Source organism: Amphibalanus amphitrite, unplaced genomic scaffold (genome assembly GCF_019059575.1).
Source record: "Amphibalanus amphitrite isolate SeventyFive unplaced genomic scaffold, NRLGWU_Aamphi_draft 001476F_arrow, whole genome shotgun sequence".
In the NCBI taxonomy this organism is placed as follows: Eukaryota; Metazoa; Arthropoda; class Thecostraca; order Balanomorpha; family Balanidae; genus Amphibalanus; species Amphibalanus amphitrite.
Window position 1 is genome coordinate 117,832 of NW_024882969.1, and position 27,163 is coordinate 144,994.

Genomic DNA, 27,163 nt, shown 5'->3' on the forward strand with positions numbered 1-27,163 from the left:
CCCACTTTTGAACATTTCCCCTTCGTTCAGACACGTCCCCCGGATCGTCGCTGCGCTTTTTACTTCATCTTGTGTTTGTCAAATAGTAACGTGAAGTCCCACTCCCGGTATGCGGCCTAGAAAGCAGTGGTTTATGCTCCCGCCGACAGATGTCACCACTATATAACGCGCCCTGATATGCGCTGCACCGCCAAGCAGCTACTCATCTCCGGCAGGTAGCGCTAGCGCAGTGCATCAGGCATGCCCGGCTGTTGAGTGAGTGTAGTACCATTCTAACGTCCGTCCTCGCCCGAATGACCATTAAATGGGTTCATTTTTGTCCCCTGCTGCCCATAACGTTAGCCAACAGGACAGTTCCTGTACCCATACCCTCATGTACGAACGCTGATTTGCTCGGATTCGTCCGACGTCCCACCTGAATGAGAAACACCATGACTGACGTGATGCGCATGTATTGTTCAAATTAAACCACGCATCCAAGGGACGCCATCTCCTTCTCGATGGGGGCGAGCTGTTTGGAGACCTGCCTCAGTGCGCGCGCCTTCACCGCCTGAAATAGAAAACACAACAATAATTAGAGACGAAGGCATGATGGGCGTCTGAATACGACGCCTGTTCTGAAGTATATGCTGGCGGCAGCTTATGTGCATCAACAATAGACCGATCAGTGCCATTCGGCGGGACTCCTAATAAGAAGACAATGACTGTAACTTCCCGTAGTATCATCCTCGGGACAGCTTGAGAGGATGAGTTGCAATGGAAAGTGTTCATTTAGCACATGTTTGAAAAAGCACAGCTGAACGCAATAATGCATGGACAGCTGCGATTGTCGACAAGATGTGCATGGCATGCCATAAACCAGTGGCATGCTCGGGACAGGATATCCCAAACATACCACAATGAAAATTAACTACTGGTGTAAAATATTCGGGACAATCTCAGCAATACATAGGCTATACGCAAAATTATTGGTGGCTGGTTGGCTGTGGTGCAAGATTGGGCCAGATAAAACAAACAACTACAAAACAAGCTAGTAATCGTGCGAATGCCTCGAAGTGACGGGGACATGCATCTACCAAGTAACCAAACCAGTGAGGAGCTTGAAAGCCTGAATTACTCAACCCCAATATCGTGCCCCGAATATGTTCTGGTGTCATTAAATAAAGCGCTACTTCATTACGTTCTCGTAATACTCAAAGAACAAGCAAGACAAATCCACTTTATATAGGTACATTGGCATTTTAATCTGTCAAACAGAATGATTGGTCATTTTCCAATCATAATAAGGACATGTCCCTCTTAATGTGCTTTCAGTCTGCATGCCAGAAGTGAAACAAGAACTGCTTGAAGAACTGCGTGCTAATGTGCAATATTATTGTAGATGGAAACCCCAACATTACCTCAGAATTCTTTGAGCATGAGAAAGACGATGGGAGGCAGCATTTAAAGGAGATCACGAGTCAGTAAGCTACTCATGTCCCGACGAAACACGTCATGGATAACAGCTATTTGTGAAAATCAAATACATACAACATGACTGCCTCCTCCCTACCAGACCGTTTAGCTCGCGACAGTCGGCAATACTGACCTTCTGGCCGGCCATCTTCTTGGCGTAGAGCCGGTCACGGACACGGCGCCGCGCCTCCAGGGTCTTGACGACGTCCTGGTACTTCCAGCCGACCTCGTGTCCCAGACGGCCCAGCTCACAGTACTGCAGACACGGCACATCGACGGCGTTATGGAACGGGGCAGGGCAATAATTATACGGGCCGGCCATCTTGTGGCCATGCCATCGACACATGAATACGCGGAGAGAGTTGGTTGACAAACATCAATTCATGGGCAGTGTGATATCTATACACGAAAAACTTGAACGTAGCACAACACTTAAATGGATCATAAATTGGCGACACATGTCGTGGTCTGTAACTTCCCGTAGTATCATCCTCGGGACAGCTTGAGAGGATGAGTTGCAATGGGAAGTCTTCATATAGCACATGTTTAAAAAAAGCACAGCTGAACACAATAGTCCATGAGCAGCCGTGAATGTCGACATAATGTGCAGATCTACGAAAAGCTACCCAAATGAGCGGAATGGGGGACCGTACCGGGCGTCCGGGGCGGAGGCGCATCTTGCGCATGGCAGACGGCACGACCATGCGGCGCAGCTTCTGGTACTCGCGGGGCACGCCCTCCACGCAGCGCAGGTTGAGCATGGCAGTGCCGCCGCGGCGGGTCTTGTGCGGCAGCATCCCTGCGGTCAAACGTACCCAAGTCAGACCAGACGAGCAAATGGTATGACTGGCCACGACGTTGCAGGTTAATGGACGACGGCGATTATTTGTTTATGTCATCTGTTAGCGCAAAGTAACGAGTGCATACTGGTAGTATGATTTGAACAACAACGAGGAGAAATAACGGCGATATAGAACAGGCCGTTGTCACACCGAACAGTGATAAAAACAGACCATCGATTGTAACTTCCCGTAGTATCATCCTCGGGACAGCTTGAGAGGATGAGTTGCAATGGGAAGTGTTTGTATAGCACATATTTTAAAAAGCACAGCTGAGCACAGTAATCTATGAGCAGCAGTGAATGTCGACATAATGTGCACACTACACGAACCACAAACCAGTGGAGTAGTGAATCACACATCCAAAAGCACAATTAATAACGTTGATGGTATTTTATTCAGAGGACTGTTAACGGGTCCTGTGTGCGGTAGGACCGTACACAGGCTCCAAGCTCCGCCCATCGCGTCCCTACGTCAGCCTTCCGTCACCGCACACACAAACCGCTGTGGCCGGTCGGGACTGGCCACAGCGTTAGCTGTGTGCGGTCCACCGCACGCAGCCGTGTGACATACCGGCTTCCCATCCCCTACACCCACGCCTGCTGCACACACCGCACACAGCAGTGTGCGGTGCCCGTGAACAGTCCTCAGGACAATCCTCAACAATGCATTGTCTATCACTGGCAATAATACAAGTTTTCAAGTGACTATCTAGTATCTGCATAGAACTTCATGCTATCATGAGTCATGATTCATGACCTGGTGAAAACAAAATACAAGGTCAAAACACTAGTTACATGGCTGAGTGTGTCTCCAGCAAGCCAAGACCAGAGGTGTGAGAGTATGCATACAATCCTGAATAAAACATTCCGTAAGTGGTACATAGACAACCACCCCACCAGGCTTTTACTTTAGTCAGGACCAACCACCTTCACCCCTAAGAGCTTCTTCCGACAACAATCTGAAGAAAAAGGAGACTAAGCCTGCGTTCATATGAGCCGTTTTTCCAGTGGAATTTCCAGCCGAGGAATTCGTGAGGCGTGAAAATTCCACGTGAAAAACGGCTCTTACGAACGCAGGAAAATCTTGCAAAATGTTAGGCGAGGTCAACTCACCTCTGATGACGCGACGCAGCATCATGCTGGGCGCACGGAAGTGGAAGGGACCACGGGCCGGGTTCACGTTGCACCGCTTCCTGAGGTACTCCATGTACTTCATCTTGTTCCTGAAACACATGACGCATGATTTAACTATTTTGATTTTGTTGCTCCAGGGCGGTGTTTCACGGGACGCTGCTACCACGCTGCTTTCAAATTGCGCGAGCTGACGTCACACTTGCGATAGTGTTGGAGCAATGGGCCTGTTGATGTTTCCATGGAAACCCAATTTGACACGTGTAAAAGCAGCGTTCTGCTATCACCGGTGAAACAGGGCCCAGGACAGCCTAAAGGTAACATAGCTCAACAAAGCATATGTAGTTCAATGACTCAAATCAAGACTTTTTAACCAGGGTTATTAATTATTGGATGCAACAGCTAGGAATGCAACAGTTGTTAATCCTGCTCTGCTACTCTAAGTTAACTAAGCAACAAAGCCTACATGTTGATCTATCAAGAAGGAAAAACATAAATTTGTTAATTATCTGAATATCTCCGGTATTATTACCAAACATTTCTTTTAAAAGCCCAATAAAGAAATTCATGCTCAATAAATATCAAATAACATTACTATACTCTGTTCCGTTTCAAGTTTGCAGCCGAAGGAGCGGAGGAGCGATCTGCCGAAGAAACTCCAACTGCAAGCTTGATATGGAACAGACTATAACTAGCATTTCCTTGCTCAAAACCCTTCATGCTTGCAACCTTCAAAATAAAAGTTTTCAGGAAACAAATGGTGAATTCAATGATGATGATCCAAGTACTCCCAAAGACAATCAATTCACATGAACCAAGCAGTCTTCAAAGCAAAAAAAAAAAAAAAAAATTGTTTGCCACTAGAAACCCGGCCTGTATAGACTAGGTAGTAGATACTTGCACATAGCTGTATAACAACCATTCTGGCAGTCTTCACATTATCATAAACCAAAACATACTTCCAGCATGAAACCTTGGGCACCTACCTCAGTCCTCACTGGAAGACAACTGATTACCCCAACAACTTTGCAAAATTTAAATTGCCAAGAGTCAAATGTTAGGAACCTGCCCATGAACTTATCTTATATTTAATACCATACCTGAAGAATGATCCAGAGATGTTGATTTCTTCACATTTCAGGACCACAACCTTGTCTCCATTGAGGAGAGCCTTGGCCACCACCGCGCCGAGGCGGCCGAGGAGGTGGCCTGAGCCATCCACCACAATAGCCTGAAACAACATGCATTCATGTAATATTAGCCACTCAGCATTTTGGTAGGGAGACCAAATGAACTTTATAGGATTACAGACTAACATTTGATCATTGAATGCTTTGAGCATTTAGGCCGCAAGTGACTAAAAACTTGCCAAGACTTTATATGTGAAGATAAAGTCTGAGTGGTAGGTTGTAGGTATGTAGGTTATACGTTGATAGGCTGTTAAGTAGGCTAGGTCTTATTAAGTCATGTTAAATTGTTTTTACCTACTCTGTTTTTACCTACCTTACCTACTTTCTACCTCATCCCTTGCCTTGCCTGACTCCATGTTCACATTTACCAGACTGTACAACAGTGGGCATGTTGGAATGTCTGAAGTTGATGAGACATTGCATTACAACCTGGTTGTAAATTAATAATATCCCTTTTAATAATGAAAAAATGAAAATCTTGGATTTCAAAATACCTGCTTCAAGCTGTGCCTATGTACTATGCATGGCAGTGCGACAGCAGCGAAATCAAAGCAGGAAGAGGTAAATGTAAAAATATTAATAATTATGAAATTAAGGCATTTACATGTGCAATGCTCACATCAATTAGAACTTGCACGCGTTCAATGGCCTGCGCAGGATTGGCCGCAAAAGTCGTAGGTAATGATTTATCTAATGCAACAATGAATAAGCGACAAAGTTTCAGGACATTATTGATAGGTGAACCCAAGATGAGCAAAATATGATGCCTTGGACCTAAAACCCGTCTAAATTGTGTCCAAACACACATACCCGCTTCCTCTCCGACATGTCGAGTTGGGGAAAGGAAGTTTACGCGAACGTCTTTTTACAGCACTGTCTTTGCAAAATATATTTTTTATTTTCACTTTTCCGGACATGTTTTGCATTTACTTTTCAACGAAAATTCAAAGAACATACTATTTCAATGAAATAATTTGTCAAAATTTATTTGAATCTGATTCACTCGAAAAAAAGGCTCAAACATAGCACATGTCAAAGTCTACATATTCTGCGCAGTAAATACGAAAAGGTGCGGAACGAAAGCAACAATATTTTGTTCGATAAAGAAGTTTGCGACTTTTCCTGAGTGCTGTTCACGGGCACCTGCGGTAACTGCGGTAGCTGCGGTAGATCGCAGGCTGTAAGTCCCGCCCACTTGTGCGCACGTCATCACGCGTTCGTCTGAGGCGGCCGTGTCAATTTTCCGCCCAAGTTACACGAATGCGCAACTGCCGCGCCACTTTGCATGACAAATGGCTCCTGCGGCCGCTGCGGTCGGATCGTTTCGACCGCAGGAGACGCAGGCGACCGCAGCCGGCCGCAGCCGTATGACGTCACACCACCCGCCCCATCCCACTTTCTGTGACGTCATTACCCGGCTGACCGCCGAGCCGCAGCTACCGCAGCTACCGCAGGTGCCCGTGAACAGCACTCTGAACAAGTTGCATGGCAACGGCACCTAAAAGACGTCAACAGAAACAGGTACCCATTTTCCTTGATCAGACTATTCCAGGCCCATGTCGTCCCCTATCTCTCTGCGTGTCCACTAACACGAATGACGTCACGCATGTGGGCGGAGCTATGGGCGGAGCCTAACGCACGCGGCAGTCCAAGCCGCCATATTTGAATTTATATTTTAATAGAATCTTGCCGATATTTTGGGTGAAGTCAATTTATATGGATAGCTTGGTGACAGTTTAGCTATACGAATAATAATTTATTATGGATGTGCGTATATTCAGCTTGGAATTGCAATTAAAGTTCCGCACCGCATAGATTCGAACTCGGGACCTTTGGAATACTGCGCGGGCACGCTAACCACTACACTACCGCGACCGCGCGGCGGCCGGCGGCAGGGAGGCTGCGGAGACATGGGGGGACATTTTACGCTTTTGTGAAAAAAGCAAAAGATTTAGCGAAAAACACGTAATAGATAACTTGTAGAAAATTGTCTGCTCTTTCAGATAAGATACTTAGGTTTGATATATCTTGTGCAGACTTCATTCTACAGTGCTTCGAAAATCGCTCATTTATATGGGGATTGAACGGGGCTTCGAGACTTGACTCCAAATGACGTCACGAGCTGACGTCACGAAAAGGTAGAATCGCCGGACGACCCTACCTGGTATATAGGGCCTTGGACTATTCGTTCTAGAACAGAACAATTTGCGAAGGACCAATTTCTGGGTAGTGTTTTTATCAGGCCATAGAACATGTTTCTGGGTAGGTACCGCACATTGCGCACATTTTTATTATTATTATTATGATCTTGAGCATTTATATATTGTGATCGGTGCACCGTGGTGAATTCTTTTGACTATCTAAAGTGTTTGAAGGTTTATCCTTATTCTGTCTTTGCAGTGAAGCAGTGAAGATGGGAGAAAGCGCTTGGGGTGGAGGACTAAGCAAGCTTGCCGAGCCGATTAAAGCTGTGGAGGTACGTAGTGTAGGAGCATAACTTTCAGACAGAAAAATCCATATTACCAGTAAAACGCCTTTTGGGCGAAGAACGAGCGAGCGAGATAACCCTGCAGGCTGCACGTGCGGAAGGGCGAGAAGGTACTTCCAACGGGCTTGCGCAAAGCACCCTTCTAACTGGTTGCTAGCGGTGTACCAAATTTGAACGCAATCGGCCCAGCCGTTCCTGAGATCTGGAAGCGGCATTCTGCACGTGCGCACGTGCAAACGGGGTCCAAACTGACTTTTGCACGGCACCCTACTAACTGGTCCCCAACCGTGTACCAAATTTTAGTGCAATCAGCCCAGCCGTTCTCGAGATCTGGAAGCGCCCCCTGCACGTGCGCACGTGCAGTAGCACCTTAACTGCAACACATGGGAATGCATTGCCTGGTGGGTGCCTACTTGTATGCCAACTTTCAGCGAAATCGCCCCAGCAATTACAGAGTTATTAAAATGGGAACAAATTTGACACCTCTTATTGTTGAATTTTGCACGTGCACTGGGGGTGACCCACATGCATCGAGAGTATCCTATTTTTGGTAGAAGGGATGCTGCTGCCTGCTACCCTACAAAAATTACCGCTAGTCATCGCCCAAGCGGCTGCTGAGATATGAGCCTCTCAAAATCACTACTTTTGCAAAACAGCTTGAACACCCTTGACTTTTCACGTGGCACGTGCCACGACGGTCACTGAGATGTATCAAAAGTAGTCAATTACGGGGTAGAAGGGATGGGGCTACCCAGCAAAAAAGACTGCAGGCCAATCGGTCCAGCGGTTGCTGAGATATAAGCCTCTCAAAAGCGTTACAGGCCGGGCCGGGCATGGTCGCTCATACTGAGATTTTCCCGTTATATTGAAAAGACTCCCTTGCTCGCTGCGCTCGCTCGCTCGTAACCATACCATCAATATGTCGGGCATAACGAGCAGATTGCGCAATTTTTTCCGCAGCATCCGGCAAAATTCCTGACCGAAAAACATGTTATACTGATTATGTCTTCCGTGGTGGCAGCATTGAATGGATTTTTTTTTTGCACGTGTGGCGTAGTTTCACATATGCTGAATTCAGTGCAAGACGGTCACCAAATTTCCATTACAGCTATGGTAAAATCTCGCTGTATTGCGCCAAAATTTCTTAATGCTTCCGTTTGCACCAAACTATCTTCGTTCACCCGTGTGCCGAATTTGCAAATTGTGCTGAATTAGCTGATCAGCTTCTGAAAAGGTAGGTGGAATGTGTTAGTATTGGTTGTGAATTGTGCCTCATCTTTTATTGGGTGTCTCATTATGTCCTCATCAGACAGTCATCTGTTTCAGGACAAATGGAAGCTGTTGCCTGCGTTTCTGCAGACAAAAGGACTGGTCAAGCAGCACATCGATTCATTCAACTACTTCATCAACACTGACATCAAAAACATTGTCAAAGCCAATGACAGAGTTGTCAGTGATGCTGACCCCAGCTTCTATGTCAAGTAAGCTTCATTTTTACTGCATGACATTGCTACATTTTGATCATTTTCTGTAGAAATGTAGCTACATAAAATGGACTCCCTGATATTTTCAACTGTTTATCTCCAAATGGTAAACAGATGTATTTGTTGCTTTCGCTAATAACAGAAATAAAAGATACGCTTACTGACTTAGCCTACTGCCGTTGCCAACGCAGGTACTTGAACGTGCACGTGGGCGTGCCGGACGTGGAGGAGGGATTCAACATGAGTCGCCCGACGTCTCCGCACGAGTGCCGTCTGCGCGACATCACCTACTCGGCCACAGTCACCGTGGACATCGAGTACACGCGCGGCAACCAGCGCGTCGTCCGGTGAGTGGGCTCCAAGCTCTGCGTATCCTTTTGCTCTCTTCACGTATGTTCCTCAGTTTATCAGTAGGACTTTTATCTCGGTAAAATAGGTAGGTAGACGCATAGCCATTGGGTTTGGCTGCCGATGAGCTGGATGCTATTCCGTGATTGCCGTTCACCGGCTTTCGTGTTTTCTTCAGCATAACAAGTGAAAATATGTCGTTTTTGTGTAGGACATAATTGTTTAACTTGTGCTGGTCTTAACCCTCGCCGGCACAGGGGGGGGGGGGGGTTGATGCAACCCCCCCTAAGGTTTTTCGCGAATAACTCGCGTAAAAAGCGGCCGATCGCGACGAAACTTTCAGTACCCTCGCATTGATCAATTTTACACCCTGAAACCCTGAAAATTTCATGACCCTGAACCCAATGACCTTTGACCTGTGACCTCTTTTCTGTGACCATGTTTGGCCGAAATCGCGGTTCGGCGCATGTCGGCTCGCATTAGCCGCGCGTTTGCAAGCTTTTCGTGGTTTCAAACGTTCAAACATGTGATTTGATGTTGTTCCCATGCATTAGGGTGGGTGTCAAGGTCACCTGAAGGTCAGGTCAGGTCATTGACCTTTGGTGACCTCGGGTGACCTCGGTTCACTTTTTCGAGTTTTACATGTTTCTAGGCTAGTTTTTGGAGCTGAATTCGAATTTAGCAACCATTTGAACATTTACGAAGTAGTTTTGGTGCCTTCGTAACATGTTACGAAGCTGTCCGAGGCGGTTGACACGTATTACGAATACCCGTCACAACCCCTACCGGTTGACCTGACCTGACCTGACCCGACCTGGTCTAAATGCTTAAAGACATCATCTCTGATCAAAACTAACACGATATTCGTGATCAGCACCCCGGAAAACCACATAGCAGCCACTTTTTACGACTTTCTAACAGGTCCCGATTTTCCCGGTTTTCGGGTCATTGACCTGACCTGGAAGGTCACCCGACGACCTAGGACCTTAAAATTGGGTATCATCGGCTTCCTCTCGTGACGGGCAACACGCTCGTTTTTCCGCGAAGCTCTAGCTCGATCAGGGGCCAAACGCGAGGGGGGGGGGTCGTACCAACCCCCCCTTGTGCTGTCGAAGGACTCAAAATGGCCTGTGCCGGCGAGGGTTAAGCCTCCTTTGTAATGTATCGCCTCGCCATCCTCGTTTTCCACCTACCCTCATCCCTTTCACTGTCACCTCGCCTCTGACCTTGCATTGATCATTGTATTTGTTCTCAGAAACGGTCTGCCGATCGGCCGAATGCCCATCATGCTGCGGAGCTCCAACTGCGTGCTGGCCGGAAAGTCGCACGCCGAGCTGGCGAGACTGGACGAGTGTCCGCACGACCCGGGCGGCTACTTTGTCGTCCGGGGCACCGAAAAGGTGAGGTGGAGCGACGAGCATTCAGGCTCCCAGTGCCCAGCCCGGCGGGTGGCATAAGAGTCCGCACAACGAAGACTGTAGGTCGGATTTACCGTCGTTTTTGTCTGTCCGTCCTTTTTTATGCAGTACGAGGCATCTTACTTCTACGAATTGCATCATAGAATTAGTATGTTGTCCCCGGGCAAAACAGGTGCCTTTTACGCTCACCCGCAAATATGTGTTGTGTACTCAGGGTCGTCGTGTGATTTCTCGAGTAACCGATGCCGCCGACTATTACAGGTGGTACTGATTCAGGAGCAGCTCAGCAAGAACCGTATGATTGTCGAGCAGGACAGCAAGGGCCAGGTGCAGTGCCAGGTCACCAGCAGCACGCACGAGAAAAAGTCGCGCACCAACCTCATCTTCAAGCGCGGCAAATACTACCTGAAGCACAACACCTTCAAAGACGTGAGTATCGGAAAAGGCTGTGGTGACCCGGACTAAAGGTCAAAATGATTTACGTGGGCCTAGCAGCAGCAGAGCCAGCCGTCCAGAAAGTGAAAGCTATGTAGGATATGACTTCCTAACAACACGGTCCATATTTTGTCGCTATAAGACTGATAATGCCATGACTCGTTTCCACACGAGTCACGGCATTTTTGATTAAAGTTTATTTAGTGCGATCTTCCTAAAATTGTAGCAATAATCAGAATCACTGGTTCCCGTGGCCTGATGGCGTCACTCAACGAAGCGGTGACGTTATTAAACTTTGGATTGACGTCATCAACCTTTTGCGACGGTAATCTACCCACCCGTTGGATCAGGACATATTCTACCCTGCCGGTGGCGCTCTCTGCAGCAACTGACGACGTTCTCTCCTCGTCCATCCCCGTTTTTGCGCAGGTGATTCCCGTGTCGATCGTGTTCAAGGCGATGGGTATCGAGTCCGACCAGGAGATCGTGCAGATGGTCGGCACCGAGAGCAGCATCATGACCTCACTGGCCTCCACCATGGAGGAGTGCCACCGTGCTCAGGTCTTCACGCAGATGCAGGCGCTCAAGTGAGACATTTGGGATGCTGGCTAATGTCGTGCTTCAGATGCGAGGTGCAGTTTGTCTTTGATACTCTGTTATTATCGCATTATCAGCTCTGAATTGTCATGAACCCTTTGATTTGCTTATTTACCAACATTCGGCACCGGTAGAGTCTGAGCACGCCACCCGTCTCTCTCGCTGTTCTTCCACAGGTTCATGGGCAGCAAGCTGGTGCAGAAGATGTACATGGGCAGCTTCGGCCAGAAGAAGACGCCAGCGGACGAGGTCCGGCACATGCTGGCCACCACCATCCTCGCTCACGTGCCGGTACGTACTCAGAATGCGTAAAAGTAGATCGATATAAATCAGTTGCCTTGCACATGAGGGATTGGCTCAGGTAACCGCTGAGGGCAGGCGTGTTTTAAGCATCCGCGTGGTCTTGTGGTACCATTATGCATTCACGTAAGTTGGGTATTTGTTTGTTTTGTTGGCAGTTGGGTTAGGGTTAAGCCCTTTCGGTCTGACAAGACCATTGCAGAGCCGGAAGGATGATAGGAATTAGGGGGAGACATTGGTCTGGGCAGGCACCCTAGTGAGTCGCCGGGGCTGAGCCCGTCCAGAGGACAGGCCACCCAGCCCCAAGGCACTCACTGCACCCAGCTACGGGGTGCGCTCCCTCGGGAGCAGCGGTGCCGCTCCAAGGGAGCAGCCCGCATGAGATAAAGTTGCCTGTCCAGCCCGGAGGGGGGTTGTGGCGTGGAGGAGAAGGATTTCAGTATCCTGAGGATAGAAGCACGGAACGGTGGTGAAGTTGGGTATGACCTGTAGGAACTTACATAGGCAGTCAGAGCTTGCTGTCTTCAGCGCTGTGTTTGGATATTAGTTGCCGATCGGCAAGCCTGTGTGACAGCCCCTGACACTTATCGGCCAGGTGGAGAACTACAACTTCAAGATGAAGGCGTTCTACCTGGCGCTGATGGTGCGGCGTGTGATCGAGGCACAGGCCGACGAAAAGGTCATTGACGACAGGGACTACTACGGCAACAAGCGTATGGAGCTGGCTGGGTCGCTCGTCTCGCTGCTGTTCGAGGACCTGTTCAAAAAGTTCAACTGGGAGGTGAGAGTACGCAACTGTCGAGTGTCAGGATGTGTGCGAGAAACGACGTGCAAGTGTGTAGAGAATCGTGAGATGACGCAACTGATGTGAGGAGGGGATAGCTATGACTGTGGGTGTGCGTGATTGGCGTATGGGAGGTCATTAGTGTGATCAAGTTTCTCCTCGAGGTGGTGAATTTGCGCACTGTGCTCGGTTTTCAAGAGCATGACCAAACACCCTGGACTCCGCCAGATAGGGTACGAGGGCGCATCCATATCCTGAGCTGGAAAAGGTCTACCGGTTCCATATGCTCACGCCAGTGATTCCTGCCGAGTGATAATCCATTCCTCCGATCTTACAGCTGAAGATGATCGCCGACAAGAACATCCCGAAGGTGAAGGCAGCCCAGTTTGACGTGGTGAAGCACATGCGACAGGACCAGATCAGCTACGGACTGGAGCAGGCCATCTCGTCGGTGAGTAGTTAAATGTCGAACTTCTGCCTCCGGATTTATGAGACTCCTATTTACCACGACGGTCTGATCTTTGTCCCATCCCTCTGTGCACCGGCTTCGTCCGAGAGTCGGTGTGCCCCTGGAAACTGACTTGGTCTGAGCTGGGCAGTGGGCATTTGTGGTCTCTGAAACCAGCTTAAATTGGGCAGTGCTGGTTGTGCGGGTGCACGTCTGATCCTGTTTTTGAGTAGCCTGACGTGTTATTTTTCACGGACTGCCACAGCTAAGCAGCGTCCGACCGTCCGATATTCTGAAGTCTGTCCCCCTGTGTGTGTTCACGTCTTGCGGCGGCTTATTTTCAGGGTAACTGGATCATCAAGCGGTTCAAGATGGAGCGCCACGGCGTGACCCAGGTGCTGTCTCGTCTTTCGTACATCTCCTGTTTGGGCATGATGACCCGGGTCAACTCACAGTTCGAGAGGACCAGAAAGGTAGGTAAAGTGTGAACTGCCCTTCTGTCGCAGCAGCCGCTGCTGGAACTGACTGTTTGGTTGCTAAGTTGGCTTTAGCTGCAGTTGTACGATTAGCAGACCATTTTTCGGTAAAAAAAAAAAAACTTAGCGTGGTTCCCATGTTTGTGAAGTAGAAAAATTGTCTGCGATCGAGGGGATGAACAATAGGTTACGGTGAAATATCTCCATAATCGGCAATGCGTAAATGTGCTAGTGCTACCAGTCGCCTAAATACCCTCTTCATTCATTTTGATAATGTGACTGTCGTCCATGTATCGGCGCAAAATGACCTTATTTATCTGCTCTTCCTAAAGTACCAATAAATGGCTACTGTTTTCCCTATCTCCGTGCCCAGTGCGCGCAGGTCGCGAGGACTCTGTCCTTGCCTCCCATTACCTCTGTCCCTCCCTTTCTGTCTCCCCTCTAACCTCCCTTGTCCCGGCCAGGTGAGCGGTCCCCGCTCGCTCCAGCCCTCCCAGTGGGGTATGCTGTGCCCGTCGGACACGCCTGAGGGTGAGTCCTGCGGTCTGGTGAAGAACCTGGCGCTGATGACCCACATCACCACCGAGGCCGACGACACGCCTATCATCCGCGCCGCCTTCAACATCGGGGTGGAGGATATCAACTTCCTCTGCGGCGAGGAGCTCAGCCACAAGTCCGTCTACATCGTCTTCCTCAACGGTAGGTCAGACTGGCGTTATGCACTGCTCTGTCCCCAATTGTGATGGTCCCATCGACGCTACCAGACTGATAGAATGATCATAGATCGGGCTGTTTTGCTATCATTGTTCGTCTACTACGTTTTAAGCATTTCCGCTGAACCGGTGTCTTTTAATCCGGTAGGTCGGGTGCTGTCTGGCTTCGCTGGTAATTTTGTGAACATGGTTCGCCTTTATACTGTACAGGCGAATTTAGGGTAATATCCCGGTGCCGTTGCACGATATGTGACCCGCGTAACACCTGTGTGTTCGAGGTAACATTCTGGGCGTGACGCGCAACTACCGCCGTCTGATCACGACGTTCCGGCTGCTGCGGCGCAGCGGCCTGCTATCCGGCTTCGTCTCCATCTACCCCAGCCACAAGCACCGCTGCGTCTACGTCAGCTCGGACGGCGGCCGGCTCTGTAGGTCAGTGACTTGTCTCGTGGGCGGCTCCGTAGGTCAGTGAGCTCCCCAAAACAGAGCCTGGCTGGCTAGTGACTCCCCTTAACTGTTGAGTTTAAGTTTAGTGACTTCCCCACGGCTGACTCTAGGTCGGTGACTTTTCCGCAACAATAACCTGTTGGTCGTTGACTTCTCGCAGCAATAAGCCATGCTGGCTAGTGATTTTCCCACGGACGCCTTTGCTGGTTAAAGGTAGTGTGCCACCTTTGAAAGATTTCCCATTTTATTTTTCCTAGGATAAGAAGCTTCTGTTTTTACCTAATATCGCAAAAAAATCAAAAATGGGCCTGGAATAGTGCCTTTTTCGCCTAAAAGTTTTTCGGTTTTTAGATATGTATAACAACTGTAGTGGGCTCACCTGCAAACAGGCGTCGGGCAACAATCGCGAATGCGGCGCACTTGTGACAATAAGCAAAGGTCATTATAGTGTTACGACCATACGACGTACGGGAATGAGTTATCAGCTGTCTAATCGTAGACAACACAATGTCGAGCCTTAAACTGTAAGCCCGTATTGGTATTGTTTCTTTTATTTGGCTGTCGAACATTATTTATGGTTTGAAATATGATTTTATGTAAAATAATTCATATGAAAAAGCCGTCTTATAAGTTATGACCCCATTTCACCACACGCAAGTGGCAGAAATGACAATGATCAGCTGACGCATTTTTCTTGGCCGAAGTCAGAGCGCGCGGCCCGACGCACCACGCGTATTTGGAAATTCCGACCTCGACGAGCATCAGAAGCCACCTAACAGGCGTGTTCGAAACCGCAGGAGATGATGATGAACGGGTTTATCGAAACTTGATTGGATGAGCATATCGGTAATAGCGATTTCAGTGTGTGCATTTATTGTTCATAGTGGTGTGAAATGTGGTTGGGGTACGACCGACAACCCGTCGGGGCGAATTTCGCACTGGGGTACTCAAAATTTGAAGAATTTAAGACGTTTCCATGAGTTTTGAAGGTATGGATAAGTTCTAAAAATCCGGTTCTCCTTATCTGGGCCATTAACTCCATACGGTCCAAGAAAGCTGGCACACTACCTTTAATGCTCCCACTTCGACTAATGCATTGATAGGTCCGTCCATCGCTGTCTGTATGTTTGTCCTACCGATCTAGACTGCCGCTTGACTCATCCTGCCCCTCCTCTCGCAGGCCTTACATCATCGTGGAGCGGTGCCGCCCGCGTGTGACGGCCGCCCACATGGAGGAACTGGCGCGCGGCCTGCGCACCTTTCAGGACTTCCTGCACGACGGCCTCGTCGAGTACCTGGACGTGAACGAGGAGAACGACAGCAACATCGCGCTGTACGAGAAGGACATCACACCGGTAAGTAGGGCGCGGCTGCTGCGGTTCTGCGGCTCTGCGTTTGGCTTGACGAGGATTTACGAGTGTGAGACAAGATCAAATGTCAACTGGTAAACGTCTAGGAAGTCGTTCGCACAACCCCTTTATCGCCTTTTACTCTGGAAGTTTGGGTTCGTCTAAGGGCTCGTCCACGCCCTGACCGGTTTTAAGAGCAGGCGCTGGGGCGGCGGCAGATTGTGCTGATCGATTGTTTGTTTCCCATGTCGCGCTCGTCAACTTTGACGGCCCGTTTTATGTGTTTGTTTACAATGCTTTTCCGTTATCATCACTCCTGTGATGTTGAATCGCCGCCATATTTTCTCTATCAACAATCCAACGAGTGCAGAATGGAGTTTTAGTGCTGTTTTTGCCAGTCGAGCGCCTGTTGACAGCTCATCGTCTATCTTACTGGTCCGCCTGGTGTACGTGAGTCTCTCTCTCTCTCTCTCTCTCTCTCTCTCTCTCTCTCTCTCTCTCTCTCTCTCTCTCTCTCTCTCTCTCTCTCTCTCTCTCTCTCTCTCTCTCTCTCTCTCTCTCACACACTCTCTCTCTCTCTCCCTCTCCCTATCTCACTCTCTCTTTATATTTCTCTCTCTCTCTCTCTCTCTCTCTCTCTCTCTCTCTCTCTCTCTCTCTCTCTCTCTCTCTCTCTCTCTCTCTCTCTCTCTCTCTCGTTCCCTCTCGTTTCCGTCTCCGTCTGCCTTAAAATGTTCAATGTGACGACAAGGGACGACACATTCCTTCTCCGATCTGCATGTATCTATGACTCGACTCTCGTGTGTGCACAGGGCACAGGTCACCACCCATCTGGAGAAGGAACCGTTCACCCTGCTGGGTGCATGCGTCTGTCTATCTAAGCCGGTGTCTATCTCTGTGTAACCCACAGGCCACCACCCATCTGGAAGTGGAACCGGCTGGGTGCATGCGTCTGTCTATCTCAGCCGGTGTCTATCTCTGTGTCACCCACAGGCCACTACCCACCTCGAGGTCGAACCGTTCACGCTGCTAGGAGTGTGCGCTGGACTGATCCCGTACCCACACCACAACCAGAGTCCTCGAAACACCTACCAGTGCGCCATGGGAAAACAGGCCATGGGTGAGTGTTGCGCCGCGCGATGGGTTGGCCACATGAGGACGTCCTAGCTAGGGGACTCAATTAGGGGACTATTTGGGGATGGGTTTTGTGTGCTTGAGGAGGGCGGGAGACTGAGTCTGGGCAGGGTTTGGGGTCACCAGCACCTTGTGTTCTTCCCCCGGACGACACTAATTGATTGTGTCAGAGCGCTCTAGCTATACAATGCTGATTGCTGAAATTTAGTGTCAGTTGAATTGCCCGTCTCGATCGAACAAGGCGTGTGAGTTGGACTGTTCTTTAGTTGGGCAGGCGTATTTAAGGACGGACCGTTGGTGAGTTTGAAGAACTGTCCGTGAGTCAGTGAGTACTCGAGTTGGACGAATTGCCCATGAGCCGGCATTCCGCCCGCGGGTGGGATGGACCGTCTGGGCTGGATCATAGACCGCTACATATCAAGGAGTCTATGATTGTATGTTTGGTCAGTCAGGCTGTCGGTCTCAGACTTGGACCAACTATCTTAATCTAGCCGTCTGTCAGTTGGACCGTCGCAGCCCGTCGCATTCATACCCCGTCACAGTCGCAGCCCGTCCGTCTCAGGCGCGCCTCTCATACGGACCGCCTACTCGGCTGTCATCTGGCCGGTCAGATTGACCGCCTGCTGACCTTGTCATTCGTCATCCGTGTGGCCTGGGGCCAGCGGATGAGTCGCCGGCTGTCGGCACCCAATTGACAGTCGCGGCTAATATTACACCGCGCCGCGCCGCGGCCCGTTCTGACACCGACGGCCGCCATCACCGGCCGTAGGGCGACAATGCGCGCTCCAGAGCTCTCATCAGACGGGTCGTGTCGCCCGCTATCCGGCTCATTTAGGCTTATCGCGGACCATTTAGGACGCTCGTCGGATGTTGAGTGGGCTGCCAGTGAGTGCCTCTTGCTCGCCGCTTGGTGGGCGGTGGATGCAGCAGTCTGGCTCTGAATTCTGTAATGTAACAGGGAATCTAGCGATCAGATTGTAGAGGCCAGGACCTCTGTGTGCAGCAAGCTTAGCGTAGCGTCTTTTTTCTTTGATAACATTACTTAATGAAACCCGTCTTTTGAAATATTCAGATTATCTATATCTGACCGATGTCTCGCAGAGGCAAACGCAATTCCGCAACACAAGTATCGTAGACCATCGATACTGGAAAGCTTATTGAGTTATCTGAAACCACATATTACACATTGATCAATTTTGGTTTATCTGGGTGCCTAGAGAGTTATAAATGTAGCCATCGCGGATGTATGATTGTAGACATCCCAATCATCGGTGGTAATTATATGTGCGGAAAACCAAAGACCATGTTTCATTGTAGATCATGTCCGCTCGATTTTCCCCAGCCGTTGGCCCACTCCTATCTCATTTTCATACTCATTCTCGTCGCCACGTCCCAAATTGTCGTTCTGCTCGAAAGCGGCTGGCAAAAGGCATGTGGGCTGTTCTAGTGTTCTGTGTGCATTCGTAGTATTCATGTAATGATGGTTAGACATTACTGAAGCACCTAATTCACCTCACACCAGGTTTTGCTCATTTTAATGGTTTTGTAAACATGTAATCGTTCGTTGGATTAAAAAAAAATAGTCTGAAGTCTTTGAATGGAAGGATTCACAAGGATAGAGCCCCCGCTAAACGAAGCTTGTTGCGTTGACCCTGCCCTCTACCCTCCGATCGCGCAATTCCGGTTCTATGCAGAATTTGGAGTCCAAAGTTGAGCGTGCGCACATAGCCGCACGGTCGATCCCCTTTATGAATTCGCCTGGCTACGGCCTGCCACCAACGGCAGCCATACCCGTCAGGAGGCCCATAAATGTCGAACGCCCGTCGCGCTTCGAACCCGGACTGTTATAACCGGGAACGCGTGATCTCACCACGATGAGTCCAGCGCTCTACCGACTGAGCTACGGGCAGGCGCGTAACCACCACTGGGGACACTGGGGACCGGTCCCCAGTAACTTTTGGGTTACTGGGGACCGTCCCCAGTAAAACCGACGACCTCAATTTGCTTGAATAGCCAAATATTGTCTCTAAATCGGCGTGAAGAGTAATATGTAGTCAACGGAAAACAAAACTGGATGTTTTGTTTAGCCAGCGCCCGGGTGGGCCTCTCAAGTAACCAACTTAGCCATGGTGGGGGGGGGGGGCTTTTTGGCCACACCAGATTCCCTAAGCAAGCTAGAAAGACGCGGTAAGAAGCAGCAGATAGCTCGCTACAGTATCTTTCAGAATTACCTATGTCATTTTTGATCAAGTCATCGCTCAGGTCACTGGAGGTCACCAAAGGTAAAATTTTCACAAACTTTATTCCCAATTTTGACAACTTTTCACAAATTGGCGCATACGTCAGGAACCAATAGAGCTGCAGTGCTGCGGGAAAGCGCATTCGATAGTTTTTTCAAAGACCTTTCTGAGCAATGTTCTCAGTTTTGACCTAAGGTCAACGGTTTAGCTTCCAGGTTGGCGTTTTGCGGGAAAGGTTTTTGTATCATAACTTTTGACTCAAAAATAGCATGGCGCTGATTTTACCGGCATCGCGTTGGTCTCGTCGAGACGCATGGAAGGAAAAGGTCATGTTGCATGTCATGCAATTGGTATTGTTGAGTTGAACACATCCATGGTGTTTGCGCTCTAACATGTTTCTACCTAAAGTAATGGTAAAAAACTGCTGGAGATGTTTCATGACCTGAGATGATCTCAGAGGCATAGAAGGGGTCACAGGTGCAATTTTCCGGTTCAGTGTGTCATGTTTACCTGTGTCGGTGCGCGCCGCGGTTGTGCTTACACGCGCAACAAAAAAAAAAGGCCGGTGTGGCCAAAAACGCCCCCCACCATCTCCCCCCACACACTCGGGCGAAGGCTGATCCTGAAATATTATATTTGGTCTTCGCGGCCTTCCATGTGGTCCCCAGTAACTTCAGACTCGTGGTTACGCGCCTGGCTACGGGATGGGCTTGATTTTAGGATGAAGTTAAGAATCGTTAAAATTAAAGATAAAATTTAACATTTAAAATAAAAAGTGTTCGGAGGAGCCAGTGTATTCAATCGTGTCATTCACACAACGCGGCTGCTCTCAATTGATCCTCCACCTCCATCCTCTATCTTCCCAGCTACCTCCTCAGCGCTCAGGTTCGGCACATACGAGTATATCTGAAACGATATTATTTACACTCGACGAAAATAATCAATAATCATGTTCCACGATGGAAGTCTAGGCTGATGCCGACATCGAACAATGTTATGATTCCATCTCTTGTCGGCAGGCACCATCGCGTGGAACCAGCGGAACCGGATAGACACGCTCATGTACAACCTAGTGTACCCGCAGAAGCCCATGGTCAAGTCCAAGACGATCGAGCTCATCAACTTCGAGCAGCTGCCGGCCGGCCAGAACGCCATTGTCGCAGTGATGAGCTACAGCGGGTGGGTGACAGACTTCGTCCCTTTGTTCGTCCGTTCGTTTGTCTATACCGGGTGGCCAAAAAAAAAAAACGTTCCGAACTTTGGAGGCCTATATCTCAAATTCGAGTGCAAATAACGAGCCAAAATTTTCATCAAGGTTGCGTCACTTCTTTGCGCATTGGTATGTCAAATTATAACACTGTAACATCATTTTCAAGCCAGCAATCTTATGTTGAATTCAGTAAGACGTTTTTGCTTTTTTTTTGCCGATGTTGAACGGCAGTAATGATTAGCTTAGACGTACCATGTTAGAAAAAAGAATGGAAAAATAGAACACGTGAATGAAACCAGCACGTGTGCTATTATTTTAAATATTTTTGTCCCACTTATGTGCCAAATATTCAAATACTGAGCCAAAATAGTGGTAATGGATGCCATTTGTTTTAACAAGTCCTGTTTCGAGCAGGAGTGGCACGGTGCATGGGTTACTGCTGATCGCCCTCCCTTTAAGAAGATCAAACAGTAAATTGACCGAATAAGGAAAAAAGCTAGAGGGAATGTGTCACCCTGAGGCCTGAACCATCAATGAGACTAGTTGCCAGTAGCAGTCATGGCTGCAGGCCGTGGTGCCGAGATGGAAGTGGCCCGTTCACTCACCAGTAAACATCTGAGCAAAAAAAAAGAAGTAATTTTTACATGGCATGCTAGAAACACGAACCATTTAAAAAGTAATTGACCGAATAACATAAAAATCATACCATTTACTGAAAATGTATGCCGCATTGGCTATTGGAAGTTGTAATGTTGTATCATTATCGCTTTCTGAGAAATATTGATTTAAAGTTGGGAACGTTTTTTCTGGGCCACCCGGTATAATTGGTTCTGTCTGTCCTTCCGTTTTTCCTTATATGTGGCTTCGTCACCCCGTCCGTCCATTCGTCCATCATTGTGTCTATCTGTCTGTTACGCACTTGACTATTTTACGTTGCCCTGTGCCATCGGAATTTACATCATGTACTTCTTCAAGCGTTATGTCGACTTTCTGGATACTGATGATACTCATGGATACTTCCGTTTGCAGGTACGACATTGAGGACGCTCTGATCCTGAACAAGGCGTCACTGGACCGCGGCTACGGCCGCTGCCTGGTCTACAGAAACGCCAAGTGTACCCTCAAACGGTGAGCATTGAGACTGAGAGCGAGTGCCGTGCATGCGAAGACATACATTACACTGCATTCTCGACACTGCTCATTTTGACAGCCGACACAAGGCATTATTATGAATGCTGATCCCCGCCGATGTGCTGACCTTGCGAACCAAGGAACACATCGAGAGACTTGATTCGTCGTACTATCGCAGCCTGCCTTCTGACTGGAGCACCTGTTGTGGTTTAAAGTAAAGTACACTTAACCACTCTGTTTACCGTCGCCAGGTACGCCAATCAGACGCACGACCGAGTGCAGGGCCCGCTGGTGGACGCCGTCACCAAGGAGCCCATCTGGAGACACCGGGCGCTGGACGCCGACGGTATCACTGCTCCGGGGGAGGTGAGTGGGACGGTATCACCGCGCCGGGAGAGGTGAGTTGGACGGTATCACCGCGCCGGGAGAGGTGAGTTGGGCGGAATTCAGGCACAGGAGAGATACTCATGGAATTGGAGTTCCACACTCATGGAGTTCCACACTCATGGAGTTCCACAGTGGAACGGAGTTCCACTCCAGGAAATTTAAAATGCATTATAGGTATGCCTCAGCCCCGAGAGAAAAACGGGCATAAACGCTGTTACTGAGGAGTCCAATAACGAGGTGACCACGCCCCAGTATAGTTTTCGACATCCCTTAACCCTATTCCTGGCGGGGGGGGGGCCTCAGGAGCCCCCCCCCCCTGAGGTTTTTTGGTTATTTCTCCCAAACGCGTTGAGCTAGGAAGCTCAAATTTTCTGACTTTTCCTAAAAGGCTTCTACGCAACATGTCTGAAAATTTTGAGTTGATCTGACCTCAGGTCAGGTCACCAGAGGCGGTTTGGTGACCCTACCTCAGAAAAGTTTGCAATCACGCCAGAGCTAGAGTTTTTGACCGATCAATTTCTTCTCTTCAGGCTTTAGTTAGGGTACCAGTATGTGCAATTTGTATATCTCGGAATTTTGATATCGGTGACCTAAGGTCAGGTCAGTTTCGCGACCTCCCCATTATAAGTCAATGGGGGAAAAATCAACTCCCTGTTTTTACCACTAAAACGGGTCGGAATGGCCCCATATACCATACATGACTTCATATACGATCAACCTTCACTACCTTGAGGTCTGTTTTGCTGTTGGGCAGCTGTGAGGTCATGTGACGTCATCAAAAGTCACCAAAGGTTTTTGGCCAATAACTCCGTACAGGAACAAGATACAGACGCGTGGATGGTCTCATTGTGTTCAGCTCGTCAAGACGCATCGAATGATATACATGATGACCTCGAGGTCACGTGACCTGAGGTCAACCTTTGACCTTGACCTTGCGAGGTCAACATATATATCATTCGATGCGGATTGACGAGAGGATCACGATGATGCCCTTAGTTTGTTCCTATCTTGACTAATTCGAAAGTTATTCGAGAAAAACTCTCTCCATATCTAGCGCCGCCATTTTGACTTTTTCGACCCCTGTGACGTCATCTTTGACCTGACCTGAAAATGACCTTAGTAAAAATTGTAGATCTTGACCGTGCGTATCCGATGCCGTTTACCGTTTGTCGCTATCTTGCTTCGTTCTCGAGATCTCAGGGGGGGGGGGGCCGAATCGGCCCCCCCCCCCCCCGCCAGTTTCTTGTCCCGGCGGAGCCCGCCAGGAATAGGGTTAAGAGGTAAATCATGCACAGCCTTGTTACCATCGGCCTTCGGTGTTTGGTTTCTAGATAAGGATGAAAAAGATGCCATCATTCGGCTCAACTGGCTGTTTATTTTACTCATCTCCCGCCCCTCTAACGCTCCTCCGCTGTCTCTCTCCGTCAGATCGTGGAGAACAAGCAGGTGCTGGTGAACAAGTCGATGCCGACCATCACGATGAACCCGCTGAACGCTCCTGCCGGCGCGCCGCGCCAGGCACCAGAGTACCGAGACGTCCCGATCACGTAAGTGCCGCTACGAACCAGGGCGCTGGCCGGGACCGCGCCGGCCTGTCTCCTCGCTTTATTCTGTGACAAATTACTAATGGATCGCTTTTCGGTATGTTTAGATAGTCGCTTTGCCAAAATACTTTGGCAGCGGACCGGACTGGTAAACTCGTCTGTTTGCTCTTTTGGCTATGTTTGCTGACTTGAGAGGACTCAGACAAAACAATAAAGCAATCAGTTCCTCCTTACAGTTGTTTCGCTGTGGCTACCTGTTCTTCCCAGACTGTCGGGCTTTATGGCTCTTGAGCTCACCTGTTTTAGGTGTGGCACCTGATATGATGTATGGTGTACTATATGATGCTTAGCAGTGACATGACCTTCGTTTGACCCACCTCTTCTCCAGCTACAAGGGCCCGGTGCCGTCTCACATCGAGAAGGTGATGATCTCGTCCAACACGGAGGAGGCGTTCCTCATCAAGCTGCTGCTGCGCCAGACGCGTCGGCCGGAGCTGGGAGACAAGTTCAGCAGTCGACACGGCCAGAAGGGAGTCACAGGTGCGTTCAGGGGGCGCGTACCTCGTAGCGACTTTTTGACCATAATCCAAAATGTTTGTGTTTTTTAAATTTACTTGACGTTTTGCTGAGCAGCCGGATAGTTATTTTTACATTGAAAGTTGGGTACCTACTAAGCCGGAGTGCTTTGTATGTAGTGTTGGTGGCATTTGTACCCTCTGACCTATGTAATCGACTTAATTTCGGGAGCCTGTTGGTAAAGCAGTGGTGACCATGACCGGCGAGGGTGGCATTTAACCCTGACTGGTGACTCCGATTGGTGACCAGCAAGGCGACCCTACCCACTGACCGATGGCCCTAACCCTGACCAACCCTGACCGGTAACTATTGCCACTATTGCCTGCCATCCTCTGACCAGCGTCTGAAGGGCGTTGGCCTGTGTCGGTCTCCACTATCCCCTGGCGTCGGTTTGGGCGGCGCGCCGGTACCCTCTGTGGAATGTGACCGTCACCGGGCGCCCCTCCCTCCCCCCTACGGCCGGTGTGACAATGATGGACGCCGCCCAGCCGACCGGCGCCCGATGGCCTCGGCGCCGGCGGCGACCGGCCGACCGGCGCTGGCCGCACGCCAGACCATTCTCTGGCGCACCGCAGACGGCCCATGGCGCACCGGGGACGCTCTGCGCCTCCCGTCCTACCCCTGATGATTGGTCACGGCGCTGCGTGCCGTCCTAGCTGTCCTCGGCTCCCTGTATGTGCTCCACTGAAACACGGCCGCTGCCAAACGGCTCGGCAGGGGGAGGTGGATGAACTGAACCTCAGCCATGAAACATTGCGAACTGAACCATGCTGAACAAAGGAGATACGCTGTGTGGCTGTCGTTTGCATAGTCGTCAAAAATAAATCACGGGTAAACGGTGTCGTAACTTACCTACGTAACATTTTTCATTATTTTGTAGCTAGCAATTTATTTTTGCTGTTCTGGGCTGGCAGTGCTGGCAGCAGCTGGTCCTCCGCTGCCAGCATCCGGCCCTACCTTTCCCGGCCACGGCTCAGGGAGGTCCTGTTATTATTTTACTAACAATTAACTTAAGAAATGCTATTAATTTTTCCTCGACGAGCAGCATCCAACGATGAGGCTTACTAACTAATGTACATACCTTACTAATGCTTTTAATTTTTCCTCAACGATTAACACCCAAAAACGGGTTAACCAAAGAAGCTGAGTCTAACAGAACACGCCTTTCTCGGCATATCTTCACCGCCTGCACTGTCTGGCCTCAGGTCTGATCGTGGACCAGGAGGACATGCCGTTCTCGGACCAGGGTATTTGTCCGGACATGGTGATGAACCCTCACGGCTACCCATCGCGTATGACGGTCGGCAAGCTGATGGAGCTGCTGGCGGGGAAGGCGGGACTGATGGAGGGCAAACACCACTACGGAACCGGTGAGTGGGTGATAGTGGAGTCGGGTCCGTTTGGGTGTGCGGAGTCACTGGGAAGGATAGATAGCGGAGTAGAGTGTGTGGGTCCGCGGTGAGCAAAGGAATGTGATATATTAACTTGGGAACATATAAGTAACAGTTCACAGAACTGTTAACGAATTGAAGGTGAAGAGGGAATAGAATGGCAAGTAATTGGGTCGAACCAGAAGCGTTTGCTGAGTGTGTGGTGTGCAAGAATACCGGTGAATGGTCATTATGCTGCTGGTCACCCACTCTGTTGATACCGGGGACCAAGACACTTGACCCGCCCATGTGACTTCTGGCTCTGACTCCGACCTTTCGTCCCGCAGCGTTCGGCGGCTCTCGTGTGAAGGACGTCAGCGAGACGCTGGTCCGTTTTGGCTACAACTACCAGGGCAAGCAGGTGATGACGTCCGGCATCACGGGAGAGACGCTCACCGGCTACATCTACTTCGGACCGGTCAGTTGCGGATCGCCTGGGGCAGTGGACAGGACTTGGGAGGGGGCTGCGTATACTGGACTGGTTGGTGGACCGTAGAGGGATGTCCGGCCGATATGCCGGGATTCGCCGGTGGCACGCTGCTGAAGAAAAATTTTATTCGGTTTCTCCCTCCATCGTTTCTTTCTAGAAATTTACTTTTCCATATGCAGTGTTGAATGTACTCTTTTTTGCCTTTGATACTTTTTGTGTCATTTTCACATTAGACCAGACTTAAGCTTCTAAAGCGCCACTTTTAACGCCATTTTCAATCCAGGGTACCTACCTATCTACCCGCCGCTCGCTACGTCAGAGTCCCGTCTGACCTGCGTCTCTCTACGTCTCAGATCTACTACCAGAAGCTGAAGCACATGGTGCTGGACAAGATGCACGCTCGTGCCCGCGGTCCACGTGCCGTGCTGACTCGCCAGCCAACCGAGGGACGCTCGCGCGAGGGCGGCCTCCGTCTGGGGGAGATGGAGCGTGACTGTCTGGTGGCCTACGGCGCCTCCATGCTGCTGCTGGAGAGGCTGATGATCTCCTCAGATGCCTTCGCCGTGGACGTCTGCAACACGTGCGGCTCGCTCGGCTACTCAGGATGGTAAGTGCTTTGTGCTTCGGTAGTGCTCTTTTGGCATTGGCAATGTTCCGCTGCATTGGAAATGTGTCTTAAAGAGATTATGCCCAGTGTGTTCAAGCAGCGTCGCTGCGTGCCTGGAAAGGATATTTTTAGGGACAGTAGAAATGAGGAGCTAGGAGATGGAAAATACGGCAATGAAATGGCATCCTATCATGTTTATGTGAGCGCTTGAGCTATGACCCGTCGTTCGTCTCACACCGACCCCATCTTGTCCTCAGGTGCCACTTCTGCCAGTCGAGCGGCGCGGTGTCCTCCATCAGGATACCGTACGCCTGCAAACTGCTCTTCCAGGAGCTGCAGTCCATGAACGTGTTCCCCAAGATCAAGCTGAAGAAGTACTGGGAGTGAGCGGGAAGGTGGGTGGGTGGCTGGGCTACCCGGGTGCACTGCCGTTTGAGATGCTGTTTATGGGCGAGCGCTGTTGGTCCTACCAGTCTGAGCTGGTAGTTTTGTGATATACGAGTATTGTGTACCGGTCAATACACGCCAACGTACCCCGCGCACGGCCGGGTGCGCTGGACATGACAATAA

General features: G+C 49.6%; 2 protein-coding genes across 4 annotated transcripts; one reads left to right on the forward strand and one right to left on the reverse strand.

Moving 5' to 3' along the window:
• Positions 1-436: 436 nt before the first annotated feature.
• LOC122373312 (60S ribosomal protein L13a-like) lies at positions 437-5,573 on the reverse strand. The gene is made up of 6 exons (XM_043351253.1): positions 5,428-5,573; positions 4,528-4,658; positions 3,410-3,519; positions 2,109-2,254; positions 1,589-1,711; positions 437-550 (listed from the first exon to the last, which is right to left on the reverse strand). The coding sequence occupies exons 1-6, from the start codon at positions 5,443-5,445 to the stop codon at positions 464-466; spliced, it is 615 nt and encodes a 204-aa protein (XP_043207188.1). The 5' UTR covers positions 5,446-5,573; the 3' UTR covers positions 437-463.
• A 404-nt stretch (positions 5,574-5,977) lies between these two features.
• LOC122373311 (DNA-directed RNA polymerase III subunit RPC2-like) lies at positions 5,978-27,163 on the forward strand. Of its 3 annotated transcripts, XM_043351252.1 has the most exons (25): positions 6,809-6,879; positions 7,018-7,093; positions 8,432-8,586; positions 8,781-8,936; positions 10,193-10,337; positions 10,617-10,784; positions 11,220-11,377; positions 11,564-11,678; positions 12,283-12,468; positions 12,809-12,922; positions 13,264-13,392; positions 13,860-14,094; positions 14,387-14,540; positions 15,736-15,910; positions 16,815-16,832; positions 16,916-17,024; positions 20,298-20,457; positions 21,518-21,616; positions 21,871-21,985; positions 23,435-23,553; positions 23,939-24,090; positions 25,332-25,496; positions 25,844-25,974; positions 26,340-26,593; positions 26,851-27,163. In XM_043351252.1, exons 2-25 carry the CDS (start codon positions 7,031-7,033, stop codon positions 26,978-26,980), a joined length of 3,405 nt encoding a protein of 1,134 aa, XP_043207187.1. In that variant the 5' UTR covers positions 6,809-6,879; positions 7,018-7,030; the 3' UTR covers positions 26,981-27,163. The 3 variants fall into 3 exon arrangements, with proteins under 3 accessions (XP_043207185.1, XP_043207186.1, XP_043207187.1); XM_043351250.1 differs by lacking the exons at positions 6,809-6,879; positions 16,815-16,832 and adding an exon at positions 5,978-6,138 and having other exon boundaries at positions 16,898-17,024; XM_043351251.1 differs by lacking the exon at positions 16,815-16,832 and having other exon boundaries at positions 6,789-6,879; positions 16,898-17,024.